Raw genomic sequence first — 18,055 nt, 5'->3', positions numbered from 1 at the left:
TTGCCCACCATTGTAACGCCGTGGAAAAGGAACAGGCCAAATGAAACTGCACCTGAGACACGGTGAGCCTTTTTGTAACTGGCGAGTGACAAACCCAACATATCTGCGATGAATGAGTGGTGCAAAGAAAGATACAGCGGCATCAGGTTGACGACTGAGAGACGACCCGCTCTAGATGCAGCTTCACTCGGTGAAGCGAGTGATAATACTTGCCCCCTTTGTGGTAGCCTCAAACGAAACCTTGCAAAAAACGCATAAACCATTGACAGCAACATATGTAGTGTTGAGCAAGGCTGAAGACAAGAGCCATGGGCCCAGCATGCGATGTCGTTTCACCATCACACTGTAAGCAACCTTGTTCGCGACAGTCGCGGAGAGACGTCTGATACGCTTTCCTGCCGGCCGGTTAGAAACGACGAGGAGCAATACAAGGATGAGTGAGATGCAAGCGGCATAGGCTTCTGGTAAGTCCATTTTCTACGTGGACGGGGCAGGTAAGCTGGGCAGAATGGAGAAGACATCTTTTAAATAAGCTTGAACTCGAAACGTCTCTGATTCGTGACCTCGGCCAGCTTGACCAGATCCAAAGCGACTCCTCGCAAGCGATGTCATTTTTGAACCCACCAAGAAATGGATGCTTAATCACTTAGCCTGAGGTTTTGCTCTACCGGATGAGTGAAGACACGCACCTGGCAAAGCTCCGACGCAGTGCTAACCGAAGTTGTTGCAGCTACGAAGTCTGCCACTTTGTCGCGACTGAGCCAGCGCCGATCCTTAAGTCCCGGTCCCGGATCTTTTTGCAGAAACCAAAGCGTGACTGTTCTAAGATCTTCCATGTTCCTTGAGGCAACGTCTCTATTCAGTTTCTCAAATTTCTCAGGGCTCGCTAATTGATCTCGTTAGCCACAGGGCGCCGCCGTTAGAAAACGGGTTGAGGTTCATGGTACGAAGCGGACCTGCGCACCTAGCTTGACGACGCCATTCTGGTTGAGAAGAACGTTTTGGTAGCTCAGCTGCCCATGGCCGAATCCTTGACGCTCTAAATATGCCAGGCCATCTAGTGTCTGATGATGAAGTAAGCTACGCGACGGTTCGTCCGGAACGGGCGTACCTGACGAAGCAATGCAACGGCTTGCAGCTCACTCGGGTAGGCTGGGCAGTTGACGAGTTGACGTAGCGAGATGGCCATTTCCTCAAACACGAGGTAGAAGCCACTAGGGGAATCGTTGAAGACTTCTAAGATGGACACGATATTTTTGTGATTGAAGTGGTAGTAAGCAAGAGGGGGCTGCCCCGTATCGACCGATGGGAATGATCTAATGTTAACAACTCGGCGAGGTGACTTAGCGCTGATGGCAAGTGAGATATTCCCTTCAAAATCAAGGATCTTGTAAATCTCTCTGTAACTATCCCATGGCTTCCCAGTTTTGGCGCCAGGATATTTCTCCCAGTCGGAGCTTCCTTATCGGTCGAGCTCGGCTCATCTCCCTTCAGCAGCGAGCGCCTATTCCAGTATGGAGAAGGTTTTGGGGCCTTGGTCTTATCCCTCTCGCCTTCCGTCATAGAAGGCGATTGGGGGGTATCGTGATTTGAGAAAAGGTGAGTAGATCGGCCACGGCGGTTCGTATTCAAGTTCATGGCTGTTTCTAAGCTCGCACCACCTTGTTCGGGGTCGAGGATAGCAAAGACTGTGTTAAAAGTGTTCGCGTTGCAGCAAATTCTGGCTCCGTTTAGGCCCTCGAGGCAAGATAAGTAAAAAAAACGTAAAATCTGCTTATAGCCCAGATCTATGCGCTGTCCCACCACGAAACAGCATTCACCAAGGTGCTTCATCATGCCGCGAAATCGTCCTCTCATCCAGGTAGACACGTCGATGAATGCCGCAAGCGAGACAACGAAGTTTATCGTCAAATCCGCTTTTACAGGCAGAAAAACGACGAAGAAGGAGTATCAGCTTGTCTCGAACAGCTCTCTTCTAACCACGCACGGAGGTGCGCAAAGAGGCTGCTGAATCAACCAGCTCTGGCCGATGCCTTGGACGAGTTGCTCGACGTAGAAGGACTCCGATCAGCCTTCCTACTCAAGACTATGCATAAAGTTATCGCTTTGCAGTGCAGAGAGGTATTTATCCGAGCTCCAGAGCCCAAAGCAGGCGTTGGCTGATGGGCAGCACAGGAAATTCTTAGCTATTTCGCCTGGATTAAACATTGCTTCTTCGAGACAATAACTCAAGGCGATATAGATGCCTTGCAATCCCTAGATGAGTTTACAGTCCGGGCGTTAGAGCAGAAGTGTCCACGATACGGCGCGGAAGACAGGAAGGAGATTGAAAATCTGCTCACATCGGGCAAAATCTTCGCCACTAAGACTCCAGATTGGCGTCAGGAGTTGTTGTTAAGACTCTGCAACATGGAGCTCTTAATCCCTTCCTTGTTTACCTTCCATAACGATGTGAAGGTGCTCGAGTATTGCGCGCATTGTATGCGCCACTTGATCGACGTACCTAGAAAAAATGGGTCGATCACCACAGAGCTAAGAGCTTCGTTCAAGCGAGATTTAACACAGTTCAAGGACGCTCGTGTTAATATGTGGCTGTACGCGAGAAAAGACACCTTGAAATGCCTCTTGCACCCCGAAGGAATGATAAGGAGCTGCTTGCGAAAATTCGACCGCGGGTAGCAAAACGGGAAGACCTTATTCATTTTGCCAATTATGCCGCAGAACTAGGGTTCTGGTCTGCTAAGATTCGGCACTGGACTGCCGGTCAAGCTTCGCATGTCGTGCAAGAGTTGAGCTCCGATCGCTTAGAAGAATCTGTTAAGCGGCCATTGCACCGATGTGGATTTCCAGACACAGCTTCCTTTAAGTTCGACAAAGCTCACCTCAACTTGGAGAGACTTAATAAGGCAGGACCAGAACTGGACACTTTTCACGTTCTGAGATCGGTGTTATATGCGTTCTTCATCCATACAGGTGCTACCCCAGAGGCTTTGTCTATTTGTGAGACTCAGGTCGCCGTCTCATCGCCTCACCAGAGGAGAGCCGCGTCAAGGGAAAAAGCCGCCAAGAAGAGTCCCAAGATTGCAGTCGTATGCGGACAGAGATGGTGGAGTTCCATCAGCTTATGGATGATGGTACGTGGAAAGCGGATCGGTTGGATGCTTTCGTGGAGGAGGAGGCTACGAAAAGGGTGACAGCCGGCTATACCTTAATGGGGTGCGATACATCCTCCGGGCAGCCAAGAGTGGAGTTCATCACGCCCACATCATGCCTCGAGCGCGCTTCGCTCAGGGATTGGTGTCATTTTTGTAAAGCCCATGACTAGCTCGGGCATCACTGACGACCTTGTTTCCTATTGCGAAAGCCTATATGCACAACGACAGCTAGTATCTCTATAGAGAGCAAGAGAGGGGTGTCACGCGCTTAAAGACCTGGCATGGCCCATCTGAAACCGAAGTGGGGATCGCGACGCGACCTATACTATATAAGGATGCGGGGATAACCACAGCCCGCTGGAGGGGCTCTTTAAAGATCAACAATTGAATCAATCCCCCCCGGTCTTCACGCTCTGTTTAGTTGTACTTGTGCATCTTACAAGGGGCTAAGCCTAGCATGCGGCAAATATTTTCCCCAGCCCCGGGCGGCGAGGTCGTAAACCGAAGCCAAGTGTAATGGCCTTTGACCAGAGCTAGGCACCTTATTGTATTAGTCACCTGTGGATTACGTGACTAATAGGGCCTATATAGGCGGGTCCGCACCTCCAGGTGCGGCACCCATACACTCTTCCTTCTCCCCTTCGTAGAATATTATATCCCTCCTTCGGACCCTCTCTGCGCATACTCGAGGCTACCCCGTTACACCAAGGAACCTAGCTGCAAGCTAGAACTGGCTCAAGGGGTCATGAACATTTCTAGTATTACCAAGTTACTGTTATTAAGTACAAGGGAATTGTTGACGGTGCAACTGAAGCAAATATCTAACTTAGTGTATCAACCCCGTTCCAGAACTCGTGTAAGCCACCTTTAAACAGAATCATAATTTCCTCAGCCTTCACCCCAGGTTTCCCCGGCGATCTTGGCTAGACCTTCGTCAATAGTCGTCTGCAGGGACGCTTGAAAATGAACCATCAGTTTCTGCATATGCTGGCTGACTTCCTTAAGAATTGAGTCGACACGTTTATCAACTTCTCTTCCTGCGACTGGAGTCGGCTTTCCAGCTTCTGAACTTTGTCTGCCAGCGATTCATGGCCGATGGTGCTGCCGCCATTGCCCAGCGATCTTGCAGTAGACAGTTCTCCGTCAGTATATCCTCCATCTCTATTCTTTCGTGCCATATCTCGTCTCAGCCTTCTCCTCACATCCGGATCAGGCTCGACAGCTGCTGGGTCGTTGAACTCGGCGACTGGTCCAGCTTCCCAGGGAGTTGGGATTCTGTCTCTTCTGCAGCATTCTCTGATCTTCAGATTTGCCTGGTCCCTTCCAAGAACCTTTCTAAGGCTGCTCACTGTAAGCATGTGAATATCTGGCTTTCCATCGTCAAGTGAACCCTTGAAAGCCACGCAGCAATGAGCGGCCGGGCTCCTACGCCTGGCCGCCGCCATGTTCTTCCTGAGAATGACGGTCTCCGGGACCCAAAGAACCTCTTTAAACCCTTTTCGGTGCTCCTTCGACCAACCAGACTGCCCTTGGACAGATTTAAGCCTTTCGACCTGAAATCGGCCGTAACGCCGGCCTCGGAACCGGTCTCGTAGCTCCGAATGAGCCGGCCATCCTCTCTCTCTACGAGCGCCCGCGTGCCCCGCCGACGGGGTAATACCCTATGATTGTAAACCCACCAGAAGCCTTTAACGTGATCCATGGATAGTCGATGTTACTGGCAATGTCTCTTCGACTGAGGAACTCTTCGGGTGTCTCCATAGTCCAGCTGGCCGGAAAATGCTTCCTTTCAATTTTCAAATCAACGAGCCTCTTATGTTCAAGAATCTCCTCAGAATAGGTCCTGTTTTGGCGGTCCTCAAGCAATTGTCGATATCCCTCGTTGATCATTTGGTAATGTGTCGAGAAGAAGGAAGCCTCAATATTCCAATAATCTGTCGGCGCACCTTCATCCATCATGTCTTCTGTGTTCTTCACCACGGCCTCTTCCTCGAGCTTCGCGTTCAAATTCCGAAGTTCCTCAACTGCTTGGACGTTTGAGGGATCTTTCTTCAGCTTCATAATCCATTGCGTTGATTCGTCGTATAAAATTTGGACACGTTCTGTTGGCAGAGGAACTCGGAACTCTTCCAGTGGGGGATCTTCCACGTCCTCGTCCTCGTCTGTCTCGCGCTCAGAACCATTGAGATGGTCCAGGTCGTCCAACTTTTTTTGGCCATCCCATTGATCGACTTCGCATATCCATCGACTGTCGACTCCCAGGTCCTCGGCTGCTTTTTGGAGTTCTGTTTCATGTTAGACGTGTCTATCATTTGCGAGAGTAAAATAACTTACTCTTGTAAGGCTCAGCAGCGCCATCACCCATCACTACGGGATGAACCAAGCAAGCCAAAGTGCGCCAGGCCCGTGTCCTTTCCATTTCGTCAGAGTTCGTGCCTACGTCCAAGATTTTCTCAGGGTCGCTGGCTTTGCATTTCATGATGCGCTTAATCTGAACCTCTGCAGAACTTGTCTTGTTTTGCCCTTGATTCTCGTCGTTCTCGTCATTATCGTCATTCTGTTCAGATTGCTTTGGTTGGGCCTGATAACTCCTATTTTTCCCGCCTGCTCTCTCCCCGTTCTTCTTATTCGCCTGAGGCTCGGGAGTATACTCTGGCGTAGGAAGCGTAGTCCTATCCACTGCTTCGGGATTATTCTTGTCAGTCATACTGGTTCGTTTGAAGATTGAAAAGTCGGTGGATGGCGGAGGTTGCGCCTATTTAAGCAATTTCTCTAAGCAGGGAAAGGGTTCCTCATCCTACCGCGGAATGCGATAAACAGCAGCAGAACAGGACTAGGGGCCAGTTACGGATGTTGCCATAATGTAGTGGGTGATGCAAACCTGGATATTCTAGCCCTTATTTAATGGACTGTCCGCTCTGTGACGCCAACAATAGCTCGGAGACAGTTTCCGCTACAAGCAATAAGTATTCAGGCATAGTAACACATGTATGTTGACGTTCTTGAGTTGACTTGCCATGAGTACTTGTTTCGTGGTAGTGTCAATAAATTGCCGGCCCCACGAGGCTTGGTCAATTGGAAAGGTGTCGCCGGGCTAAAAAGTGCAGTTGGTATGAGGTAGTCCATTCGGCACACGACCAGGCAAAAAGAACAGTGACGAGAATACCTCCGACAACGGCTTAAACCTGTTCGCGTCGGCGAGCGACTTGTAATATATCTAATATTAATATTGAGGCAATGACTAGTCATGCGGGCCGAACCACTTTGCTACGGAGGCCGTGTTACGGGGGCCGTGTGGCTGAGTTGATCGAAACCCTAAGACCCTAATACCACTGTGACCTCAACTACGCCAAAGACTACTAAGAGAAATCATGCTAGTTCGTATTTACAAGCTCTTTGAGATCATATTGCCGTGCTATTGGCAAGCCATACCCTTCGCCTCACTTCGATTTGATCTTCAGCATACCTTCCCATCTTTTCAAGCTGCATCGACTCCTCGCTTATTTTACACATTGCCTCGTACATTGTGCCCCAAATTCTACGCACGACACGAAGCTCTCGTCTGAGTGCCTCCTTTCACCCTCTAATGCTTGGACAGTAGATGACTGTTGGTTACGGACTTCGTCAGACACTAGGCGAAGAAGGCTTTCTAGCTCGAAGGATTCGAGACGGGCCCCGAATCTGTGTATCGCGAATAAAAGCTTGATGTAGGTCTCTGATTGGTGACGACATGGCTTTGGCTGTGGTGTGGAAGACCACGCAACGAGTCGTGAGCCCGTAGCATTCCTAGCTGTTATTGAACACAAAACTCGGTAACTTGAGAGTACAGATCGTAAAGTCCATACCGTTGAGGTTTTCCGGCAAGACTTGTTGTAATGTACTGCAATGGTGCAGTAAGAAACGTACGCTAACGAAAGCAGTCTCGTTGCTACACGACTATGCAGTGGTATAATGTCGGCAAAAGGTACGTAATCGACGTGAATATATAAAGCAATGTACAGTGCATACCAATGAAACGCGAAATAAGCCATAACAGCACCCACGCGTTGCTAAATCCAGAAATGGCTCTCCGCACGGACGATATCAAAAGGTCAATGGATGCCCCCTTTTCTGCATGAGGATATTGTGCACGAATATTGGGATATCCAGCCGTCCTATGAACGAGTTTAACAATTTCGAGGAGATCTCCCTTCAGCCCCTTTCATGCAATACCTTTGCTATGGTGCAGCAAATCTTCAGAACAATTCAAAAACGTTATCCAAAATGGGGCCCTGGATGTCCCATAACGCCGGTCCAAGCCTATTGGGTGAGCTACGCAGAGGATCGTGCGCTTTCCAATTTCTCCTTGATCGCGGAGCTTGATGGGCAGTTGGATGAGACAATCATCTCTAAATACTTAGAAATGCTGCGGTCTTTGGACGGTTCTATACATATCGATCATCCTCGTGCACTCCAACAAGATACCAGCATAATACTCAACGAGGGCGGGGATCTCCCTACAGTCATTCCGATGCATCTTGAAGATCATTGGGCTTTCGCTGCGGTGTACGCCGACTGCATTCACTACTACGATAGCAGCGAGAATAGCGAGGTCGCGCTCGCGACTAAATAGTTCCAGGCCCATCGTCGTAGGCTGGACGGGTCCAAAGCAATCTATCCCGGAAGACTCGGGCGTTTTTATGTTAATCGGTATCCGTTGCCTTGTGCAAGGGTATCCCCACGTGGACCAAGAAAAGCCGATGCCCTAGTGCCTACGTTTCGCGTTCGAATGCTTGTGGAGATTTGCTGTCGGCGAATCGACCCAGACGAAGGACAGTTCGAAGAACTTCTTGAGCGAAGGAGGTCTCTTGAGAATCGCGATGAATCTTCACACGAAACCGATGTCTTGGCTGATGCTGGCCCTTCCACATATGCGTCTCGTCATTCTACGCGAGCGTCGATAACTCCCACCGTCTCGCCCAATCGACAGTCACACGAGTCATCGGCCTGTTCAGGTCCAAGCTCTTCCAGCCAATTGCCCAAGGGTTTAACAGCAGGGAGCTCCCGTGGCTTAGCTTCATTAGATGATCGCAGGCTGATACTGCGTCATCTGAGCGATGCTGTCTTAACGAATCGATCTGTGCGAACAACAATGACGATTGACTTGGCCACGCTTTGGCAAGTCGTAAAAAGAGGCTCGATCAAGAGCGCGTTCTACCAGAGATACTACGCAGTGTTATTCAGTGAGAAGATGGGGGAATTGCGCGACCAAACGCAGCAGGAGATGGGAGACCGGATCGGATTTTATCGACTTAACCTCGGCGCTTGCAAGAAATGAAGTCAAAACAAAGGGAATGCCGTTTTGGGATAATGTGTGATCTGCGGCGCGAATGGGGCGATACCAGATACGTTTTGCTTTGTGCAGTTTCAAACCACCAAAGTCGGGACCGCCAAAAGACCTTGGCCGAGCTACAATCGAGGCTCCAAGACAAAGATGACGAGTTGGAAAGCACGTTAAACCAGGCCCGTGCTCTTTGTGGGGCAATCATTCAGGACAGTCTCCCTGCACAGCGTCTGATGGTTGACAACTATCAATATAACGATACAAAGGAAATAGACAGCGATCTTTATGGGGCATTCGTCAGCCTCAACCCTCGAGCGAGACTGCCGCTAATGCCGATTGAGAGAAACTGACTCAGGACAATCTATCGGCGACGACGCTGCGAAACCCAACACAAATCCTCTAGTCCTCAAGGTTAATGTGAAGGACGACAATATGAAACCTTAGATCACGCAGCCCTTGCTAAGCTGAGGCAGGGACGGTGGGATTAGAACACGATCCATCTCTACTTTTAACAACCATCCTTCCATTAAAGCGCACAAGCATCAACCATCTCATACTAAGCGGCATGGCCGCGATGGCTGTATCCGCCTTGTACTTTACTTTACTCGTCTTCTTATCCCGATAATTTGTTACGTCTGGTCCTATTTCCCTCTGTCTATCCAACCGTGCTGTACCCTATACAACAGTTCAACTTAAGTTAAGTTTGTTCAATAAGGGACAACAAGACATGACAATTTCATCACCAAAGCATGTGCCCTAATGTATGATAAAACCCGCGCAATGGACCAGCCCTTTAAATTTACCTTCCTAGCCATCTATATATGGCCTTTTCCTTTGCATGCGAACCTAGCTACCGGCTTGTACGAAGTCGGTCCCCATGATCAGGTGCGTAATCTGTCGCGAAGCACGTCTGAGATCTTGAGCTCGGGGTGACCATAAGGGGTAGGTATACAGCTAAGGGCCCCGCCAGGCTAGCCAGAAGGCAGCCTGCAGAGAGTTCTGAGGCTGCAGAAGACTATTAGGAGACCGCATTAGGCAGCCACATAGGCTGTAGAGACTGCATTTACGGGAAGCTGAAAGAGCCCTCGGCGACTAGGAAAGTCAGTATGCAAAGGGAGGGCTGGGAAAGGATCCCAGCCCCTAGATATTGTGCCTATACAACTGAAAGGGGATATCAATAGGGAACCAAGGGATATAAATAGAGAGCCTAGAAGAGGGCATTGCAAGAGGACAGACGCAACGGAATACAACAGAACACACCTATTATTAAAACAATCAATGCCCACTTGCATGCTCTCTTCGTGAGAATATCCACTTAGGTATCTAGTGACACCATGCTCCGGTACCGGCCCCACTCTGCGAAGCCGGCTGCTATGAGAACATTCTACAATACGCTCGAGGCGAACTCGAGTTCTCTTTCTTTCCATTTCTCTCCTTAGCTCTGGATAGATATCTCACGAAGAGAGCATGCAAGTGAGCATTGATTGTTTTAATAATAGGTGTGTTTTTGTTGTGTTCCGTCGTGTCTGTCCCTCTTGCAATGCCCTCTTCTAGGCTCTCTATTTATATCCCTTGGTTCCCTATTGATATCCCCTTTTCATTTGTATAGGTACAATATCTAGGAGGCTGGGCTCCTTTCCCCAGCCCTCCCTTTGCATACTGACTTTCCCTAGTCGCCGAGGGCTCTTTCAGCTTCCCCCGTATATGCAGTCTCTCTACAGCCTATGTGGCTGCCTAATGCGGTCTCCTAATAGCCTTCTGCAGCCTCAGAACTCTCTACAGGCTGCCTTTCGATCTAGCCTGTCGGGGCCCTTAGCTGTATACTGTGACGGCCTACAGTCGGGTGACAAAAGTTCCGGTCAATCCGGCCCACCCACCACAACGCCGCATCAGAGCCCTCTTTCAACAGCACATTACTTTGCCAAATGAAGGTCAATTATGAAGCCGAAGATATAAATATATAGAGAATTGAGTGGAGATTATTGTTGTTTCGGCTAGTATTTGGTATACCAGCCACGTGCAGCCACAACAGCTTGAAGGCGCCGAGGCATTGATTCTATTAGGTGATTGAGGTATCCTCTTCAAGGTCTTCCACGCTCCAACCGCTGCAAAACAGAGCTTCTGCTTGGAGCTATAGTTCTTTGGAAGGTCTGAGAGCTCAGGGTGAGTCTCCATAATGCTCTCTTTAAGCAGCTTCCATACGTTTTCTATGGGGTTTAGGTCAGGTGAATATGGCGGCCAGTCGACCAAATCTACCCTGTTTTCTTCGACCCAGCAGCCAAGCCACGCCTGCACAATGGCCGCCGTATGTGTTGAGGCGTTATCTTGGGCGAATGTATAGCCTGGCTCTGCAATTGTAGGTAGGCTTTCTTGTAAGGTCTCGAGCACACGGCGTGCAGTAACGCCACCACGGGCTGAGTCGGGGTCTCCTAGCATTGGTGTAAGAGAAGTCCGCCGATTAAAGGAGAAGCCGCCCCAAAACATCTGGGAATGTCGAGTAGGTTTTCCTCTTGCTTGTACGTTTTTCGGATTTAATCTATCCACCTTTTGCAATTAGGAGGATTTTTGAAGTAAGGGTATTAAGACGTACTGAATTGCAAAACCCACTTCTGTCTCTCGCCGTCCCCACGAGCGATTGACGTCTCATCAGAGAAAATCCATGTATGCCAAAAGGAAGCTGGCTTTTGATGGTATTGTAGTGCAAATTGTAGCCTCTTTGCAGCATGTTCTTCTGTTAATTTTGGACGTCGAAGAGCGCGTACATGTTGTATGCCATGGTGTCGAAGGTACCGTGTTAAAGTACGTGTAGAACACTCTAGAAGCCTCACGAAGAAGCTGAGCATTCGAGATGAAAGGGTCTTTCGCGATGCATCGAAAGATATATCTTTTATGGGTGTCATTGAGCTTTGAGGTCTCCCAGAGCGCGGCAAAGATTTCGCACTCGACTGTGTCCTGTAACGCCTGACGATTCCGTAGACAGCTCTAGGAGAAACGTCCTCTTTGACGCCGACGAGGGCAGCTGAGAAGCCGCAATCAAAGAGGGTCACAATCTTCGTCCTCTTATGAGGGCTCCAGTGTTTTTTGGGCGTAATTGGGCTCATTTTGAAGGCATGATGGTGATTTGAAGAGGAAGGGTTGGAATGTGGGAGACGCGCGTACGCGACGCGCTAGCGTCATTGACCGGAACTTTTGTCCCCCCACTGTAGCACCGTCACACCCCCCTTGCATACATGACCCACATGTTGTTGGGCCAACGGCCCACACGTACGGAAGGCATATTTAGGGAGAGGACACCCAGTTGTATTGTTCGGTTCTCCTTTCTCTTCTTCAGAGCAGAATCTTCGTAATAGAGTCCACAGCCTTCTGGCTCAGTCCGTGACCGTCACACTATTCTGCTCTCGACCACGCCATCGCTGCCGAGCGATTCATAAAAACGCCACGACTTTACCCCATGCCAAGACTGCGCTCGGCCGGCCCACTTGAACAGGACACGGCCCTCCATAGATCGCAGCTCCCACGACCCGTCTTACCAAGCATCGAAGACCAAGACCAAGACCAAGACCAAGACCAAGATCAAGACCAAGACCAAGACCAAGACCAAGATCAAGATCAATACCAAGACCAAGACCAAGACCAAGACCAAGATCAAGACCGAGATCAAGACCAAAGAAACAGTTCAGGGACCATCGAATCGCACATAACCATCCAGGAAGGACAGGGACCTAAAATGGCTGACAGCACCAATCAGGAGGGCAGCAGCGGCTTGTTCACCGAATTGTCTCCCGAGCAGAGACAGCAATTAACCGACCACATCAGCCGAGAAGTGGCCCGTTTGGTCGCCCAAGTACGAGTGACCGAGCCAAGAGACAGCCAATATGGTGAAGATGAAGTCAGCACACCAGGCCAACGGGAAGGAACAGCCTTTGACGACCGCGAAGAATTCCGGCCGTCAGGATATGCGGCCCTTTTAGCCTTCCGGAGATATGAGTCGATGGATGGCACCAACCCAAACTATAGAGAGGACGGAAACGTGGGAGAGAAACCCACCATGTTCTCCGGCGAAGGACTCCTCGTTTGAAAGCTGGATTAAGCAAGTAGAGGGCAAGTTCGAGGAGGACAACGATACTTTCGCCTCTGAGAAGACGCGGATCAACTTCGTGATTACGCGTCTCGAGGGCACCGCGTATAAGACCGGAGAAGGACGCCACCACTCGCTGACTCGGCCTTTCACAACATTGGCCGAACTAATCCAGGTCCTCCAGACAGCGCACACAAACCCAAACAAAGGCGCCGACGCCCGCGCCCAGCTGCGTGTCTGCAAATACGATTGGAAGAAGGACTTCAATATTTTCTTGGGGGAATTCAACTCCATGTACGAGGCGGCGGGGTACCAACCTTCAATGCAGAAACAGACCCTGTGGGACTCTCTTCCTGCGCCGGTCAACCAAGCGGTGGTCGAGAGGGTCTACGATACGAAAGTGCGCTACGAGGACTTCTGTGAGTCAGCACAGCACCAGGTGTTCGTGGCCCGCCACAACTTTTCCGAAGCGCAAAGAAGCGCAACCACTCTAGTAGTAGTGGTAGCCGAGGGTTCGGAACAATGGCGGCAACCGTAACAATGCCCGGGTCGCCACCGGGAACAAACTGACAACGAAGGGGCTAGCCGGGAAGCTGGAGGGAACCGTATCTCCGAGGAAGAGAGGAACGTCGCCGCATCAATAACCTGTGCTACCGGTGCGGAGAATCTGGGCATATCGCCCCATTCTGTCGCACCCGCAACAACAACACCCGGAAAGGCAGCCACGAAGACCGTGGAGAGCAGGCGGCCCCAGTCAGCGCAGCGACAACCAACACCGCCACGGGCAAGGGCAAAGTTTGCGACCCAGACTCGAGCAGTTCGGAGTCGGAAACGAGTAGGCCAGGACAAAGTCTCGTTCCTGGCCGACTTGGTGTCTGTGATTGGAGCGGCGGATTTGGACAGACTCATAGGGGGCAAACAGCTGACAATCTCATCTCACCTTAAATTGAACAACATGTCTATTCTCATTCGTGCCTTGCAGACACCGGAGCGAGTATGTATCTCGCCATTAACCATAGGTTAGCGAGAAGAGCGGTCTCACAACTTGGGGCCCAGAGGAAGAGGCTTGATCAGCCAATTCACCTAAAGGATTACGCGGGAGTCAAGCACAAACACCCGATCAAGGAGGTTCTTTTTATGGACTTCGAGATTGATGGACGACTCTAAAGAACTTACCATTCTTGGTCGTCCGGATGGACTACGACATCATCATTGGCAGGAAATGGTTTGAACAACACAGGGTCGCCGTTGCGCCTGGACTCAGGAAACTTCTCTGGTCATCAGGACGGGAAGGCGCGACGAGATTATCGGACCGAAGACGAGACAGTCTGGGGAAGCCGTCCTGGCGAAACCCAACGATTCCAACCATGCGAGTCGACGCCGATAATCCGCAGCAAATCCGCGCTGTTTCCGGTACGGAGCCTATCAAGGAAGGGGAAAACGGACGACCAAGAGGACGTCATCCGTGACTGTGGTCGTCTTGCTACCGACCAGCGTCCGGCCGGCCAGGAGAGCAATGCCGGCGGGCCGCCAACGTGTTCGGCACAAGCGCAAGCCCCAAGAATTCATGAACTAGCGTCTCCAGGAGCAAAGGGGACCCAAGTCGACCAGAGTCAATTGCCGCAGGATGGACCACCCCACGACCACGACTCTGCAGGCCGACGGGGTGGTTGCCAGCTTTCTAAACCCGCGACAGGACCGGGAACTACAGGACTGCTGACAGCCCGCCTTAAGGGAATTCAGAGTGCATCGCGCCTCGGAGAATTGGCTCGAAGAAGTGTTACGGTGGCTCACGTGAACCCGCAAACGCCAGAGATGCCTAAGGTACCACCGAAGGACACCCGCCCAGTTATCCCACTTCCACGGGGTGAGGATGACGAGACGGTCCGCTTGATCAAAGAGAAACTCCCGACCCCGCTGGGCCATCTGGCTGGATTTTCTCGAAGAAGGAGTCTAACCAGTTGCCTCCTCTCCGCGGCCCAGGGAGGGACATGAAGATCTACCTGACCAAACCATTGCCAGAGCGTTCGAGAGGTGTCTACCGCAACCCACATCATCTAGACGAACTACTCCGAAAGACGATTCAAGATTACCTGGACAAGGGTTTCATCGAGAGCTGCTGGCCTGGATTTGCCTCACCAGCCTTCTTTGTGCCCAAGGGTGACATGGGCATGGATTGGAGATTCGTGATCGACTACCGGGACCTCAACGACGCCAGTGCAAAGATGAAGTACCCCATGCCTCTGTTAGAAGATACCCTGGTAAAACTAGCAAGCGCCAAGTTTTTTACAAAAATCGACATCCGTCAAGCCTTCCATAGGTTGCGAATGGCCCTCGAAAGTATGGATCTGACGGCATTTCGGTGCCGGCTGGGAACTTTCCGTTGGAAGGTGATGCCCTTTGGGCTGACGAACGGCCCTGCAATCTTTCAATGCTTTATCAACGACTGCCTGAGGATATCCTGGACATCTACTGCAGTTCGTACGCCGACGACATCCTGATCTATTCAGAGTCGGCCGAGGAAAACGTGCGCCAGACCGAGGAAGTCATTCGACGACTGGCAGCGGCAGGCCTACAGGGTGACATCAAGAAGAGCTCCTTTTGCGTCACCGAGGTGGATTACCTCGGGCTGGTGATTAAGGCGGGGAAGGTATCGCCCTTGACCTAAGAATAAACAGGCCATCCTTGAGTGGAGGCTGTCAGACCTAAAATCTACGAAAGCCATCCGATCTTTCCTCGGATTGGTTAACTTTGTCCGACGCTTCTCGAAAGAAGTAAGCGAGCTGGCGCACCCGCTCAACGAGCTCCTGAAGAAAGGGGCAATCTTCAAGATCGGCAAGCAAGAGGAAGCGGCTTTTGAGGCACTCAAGGAAGCCCTGGTCCGAGCTCCCGGAATGGGCTTCTGGAAGATAGGCGCCCCAACTCGGGTAGAGACTGATGCGTCAAGGCATTCGGTAGGCGCCACCGCTTTACAACAACAGAACGACAACTCATGGAAGCCGGTGGCCTATTTCTCCAAGACCTTGTCGTCAACAGAGACGGTATGGCCTATCCAAGACCGAGAATTCCTCGCCATCATCCGCGCCCTGGAAGAGTGGAGGCCATAGCTGGTTGGGGGCCCTTTTGAAGTAGTAACGGACCATGAAGCTCTCAAGTACTTTGCGACAAAGCGGGTTTTATCATCTCGACAAGCCCGTTGGGCACAGATTCTGTCGGAATTTGACTACAAGATGACGTACCGACCCGGGAAGGAGAACATAATTGCAGATGCCCTGTCCCGGAAAAGCGAGAACTTCGAGACCGTCAGAGCCAGAGACCTGGATTCCCGCACCATGGAACTGGTCCCGAACGATCGGGTACCCGCAGAAGTTCTCGAGGAGACACATGTCGAAGCTGCTCCCCTAGACATCGCGGCACATTCTGAGGACCGCGGCCCAGCAGTATCTGGGGAGGCACCAGCCGGAGTGTTCCTTGTGGAGCTGATTGTCCGGGAAAATGAGAAGCAGATTCCCAAGGAGGACCGGCAGAAGGGAGATCGTATCTGGGTGCCGGAGTACTCGTCAGAAGGGCTCGCACTGCGAACTGCCTTAATCCGGGAAGTCCACGAACCCAAATCAAGGGGTCATCCCGGGAAGAACAAGATGAAGGCGATGCTGCGGCCGTTCTATTACTGGCCACGTATGGATGAGGATCTCGCGCGCTACGCACGCAATTGCCAGGCATGCCGTAGGAACAAAGTGTGGAAAGATAAGTCACCTGGATTGCTCCATTCGTTGCCTGTCCCAGAGGAACCTTGGCATACCGTGCTGGTGGACGGAAAGGACATGCCGAATGATCGAAATGGATTCGACTACGTTTGGACGTTCATCTGCAAACTGAGCAAGCTGATTCTCACGATTCCGGGAAAAGACAGACACCGCCGAAAGACTGGCCAAGCGATATTACCGCCGCGTGTTTGGCCACCTCGGTCTACCGAAGATTTGGCTCTCCGACAACGGACCACAGTTCATTTCGAAATTCATGGCCAAGGTCAACGAGATGACGGGAACAGAGCACAAATTCGGCAGTGCCTACCATGCGCAGACTCAAGGAGGCGTGGAGATTACCAACCAGTATCTTGACCAACGCTTGACGTTTTACGTGTCGTATTTTCAAGACGATTGGAGTGAGCATCTGGCGGCGTTAGACTTCGCGCATAACTCCACGCCGCACGACTCAACAGGCATGACTCCGATCGAGGCCTCTCAAGGGCGAGCACCCCACGCGGCTTTCGTTCATATACCGACCGACAAGCAGGTCGGGGATTGGACCGACGCCCAAAATGCAGCCAAGGACTTTGTGAATCGAGCCAAGAAAGTTTGTTCGCTGGCAAAAAAGAACGTGGAAGCGGCTCAAAGGCGCCAGGAACGATCAGCCAATTCGAAGAGAAGAGTGCCCGATTTCGATGTCGGTGACTGGGTGTTTGTTTCGAAAAGGGGCTGGTCAACTGACAGGCCAACAACGCGGCTAGATTCTAAGAACGCGGGTCCGTTCAGAATCGTGGCAAAAAGGGGTCACTCATTCGAGCTGGACCTACCCAAAGGCATGAGGGTGGCAAAGGTGCTGCATGCCGACCGGTTGAGAAGGGCTGCGCGAGACCCGCTGCCGGGACAGCAAGTGGAAGCTCCGCCGGCCGAGATGATTAACGGCGAGCCAGAGTACGAGGTGGCGAAAATATTGTCGTCAAGGATCTCAAGGGGGAAAATTACAGTACCGAGCCGAGTGGGCAGGACAGGACCCTGACGAGCTATACTACGACGCTGAAGGGTTCAAGAATGGTGCGGCAGCTCTAAGGCGGTTCCACGACGAATATCCCGAGGCACCGGGACCGCCTGTACGATTGGCAGAATGGCTGCTAGCAGCAGCGGAAGACAGGTGGGCAGAGAGTCACGACGATGACAACAAGGCTGTCGGCCGTGGGCATGAGCGACGGCGACTGCGACGACACTCGTGAGGAGCCATCTCCACCGTTTGTGTTCGACGGCTTTAGGGGGGGTAGTGTGACGGCCTAGCACCGTCACACCCCCCTTGCATACATGACCCACATGTTGTTGGGCCAACGGCCCACGCGTACGGAAGGCATATTTAGGGAGAGGACACCCAGTTGTATTGTTCGGTTCTCCTTTCTCTTCTTCAGAGCAGAATCTTCGTAATAGAGTCCACAGCCTTCTGGCTCAGTCCGTGACCGTCACATATACCCCTTATGGTCACCTCGAGCTCAAGATCTCAGACGTGCTTCGCGACAAGATAACACCTATGCACCTACCTGTTGAATAAACCCCGAGCCAGCCTCTTACAAGATGCTACCATTACTTTCTATCCACTCATTCAGGCAGTCCATAAAGACCTCGCCTTCTTCCCACCGTAGAAATCAGAATTAAGAGTTATCGCACGGAGGATGAGCTGAGCAAGCATGAAGATCGGGGACTGAAGAACTCTTGATTCTCTATCTAAGTGATG

At 51.3% G+C, this 18,055-nt stretch overlaps 1 protein-coding gene across 1 annotated transcript; it reads left to right on the top strand.

The window, feature by feature from the left end:
* Window positions 1-14,547: 14,547 nt before the first annotated feature.
* Window positions 14,548-17,073, top strand: HRG_11287 (reverse transcriptase (RNA-dependent DNA polymerase) domain-containing protein; the record flags this gene model as incomplete). The annotated part of the gene is made up of 8 exons (XM_044869757.1): window positions 14,548-14,896; window positions 14,947-15,188; window positions 15,235-15,483; window positions 15,538-15,597; window positions 15,763-16,234; window positions 16,470-16,721; window positions 16,779-17,016; window positions 17,067-17,073. 8 exons carry the CDS (start codon window positions 14,548-14,550, stop codon window positions 17,071-17,073), a joined length of 1,869 nt encoding a protein of 622 aa, XP_044715310.1.
* Window positions 17,074-18,055: the final 982 nt, after the last annotated feature.

The sequence above is a fragment of the Hirsutella rhossiliensis genome, assembly GCF_020360975.1.
Source record: "Hirsutella rhossiliensis strain HR02 chromosome Unknown scaffold00019, whole genome shotgun sequence".
NCBI lineage: Eukaryota > Fungi > Ascomycota > Sordariomycetes > Hypocreales > Ophiocordycipitaceae > Hirsutella > Hirsutella rhossiliensis.
This window is presented reverse-complemented; position numbering and strand designations above follow the sequence as displayed.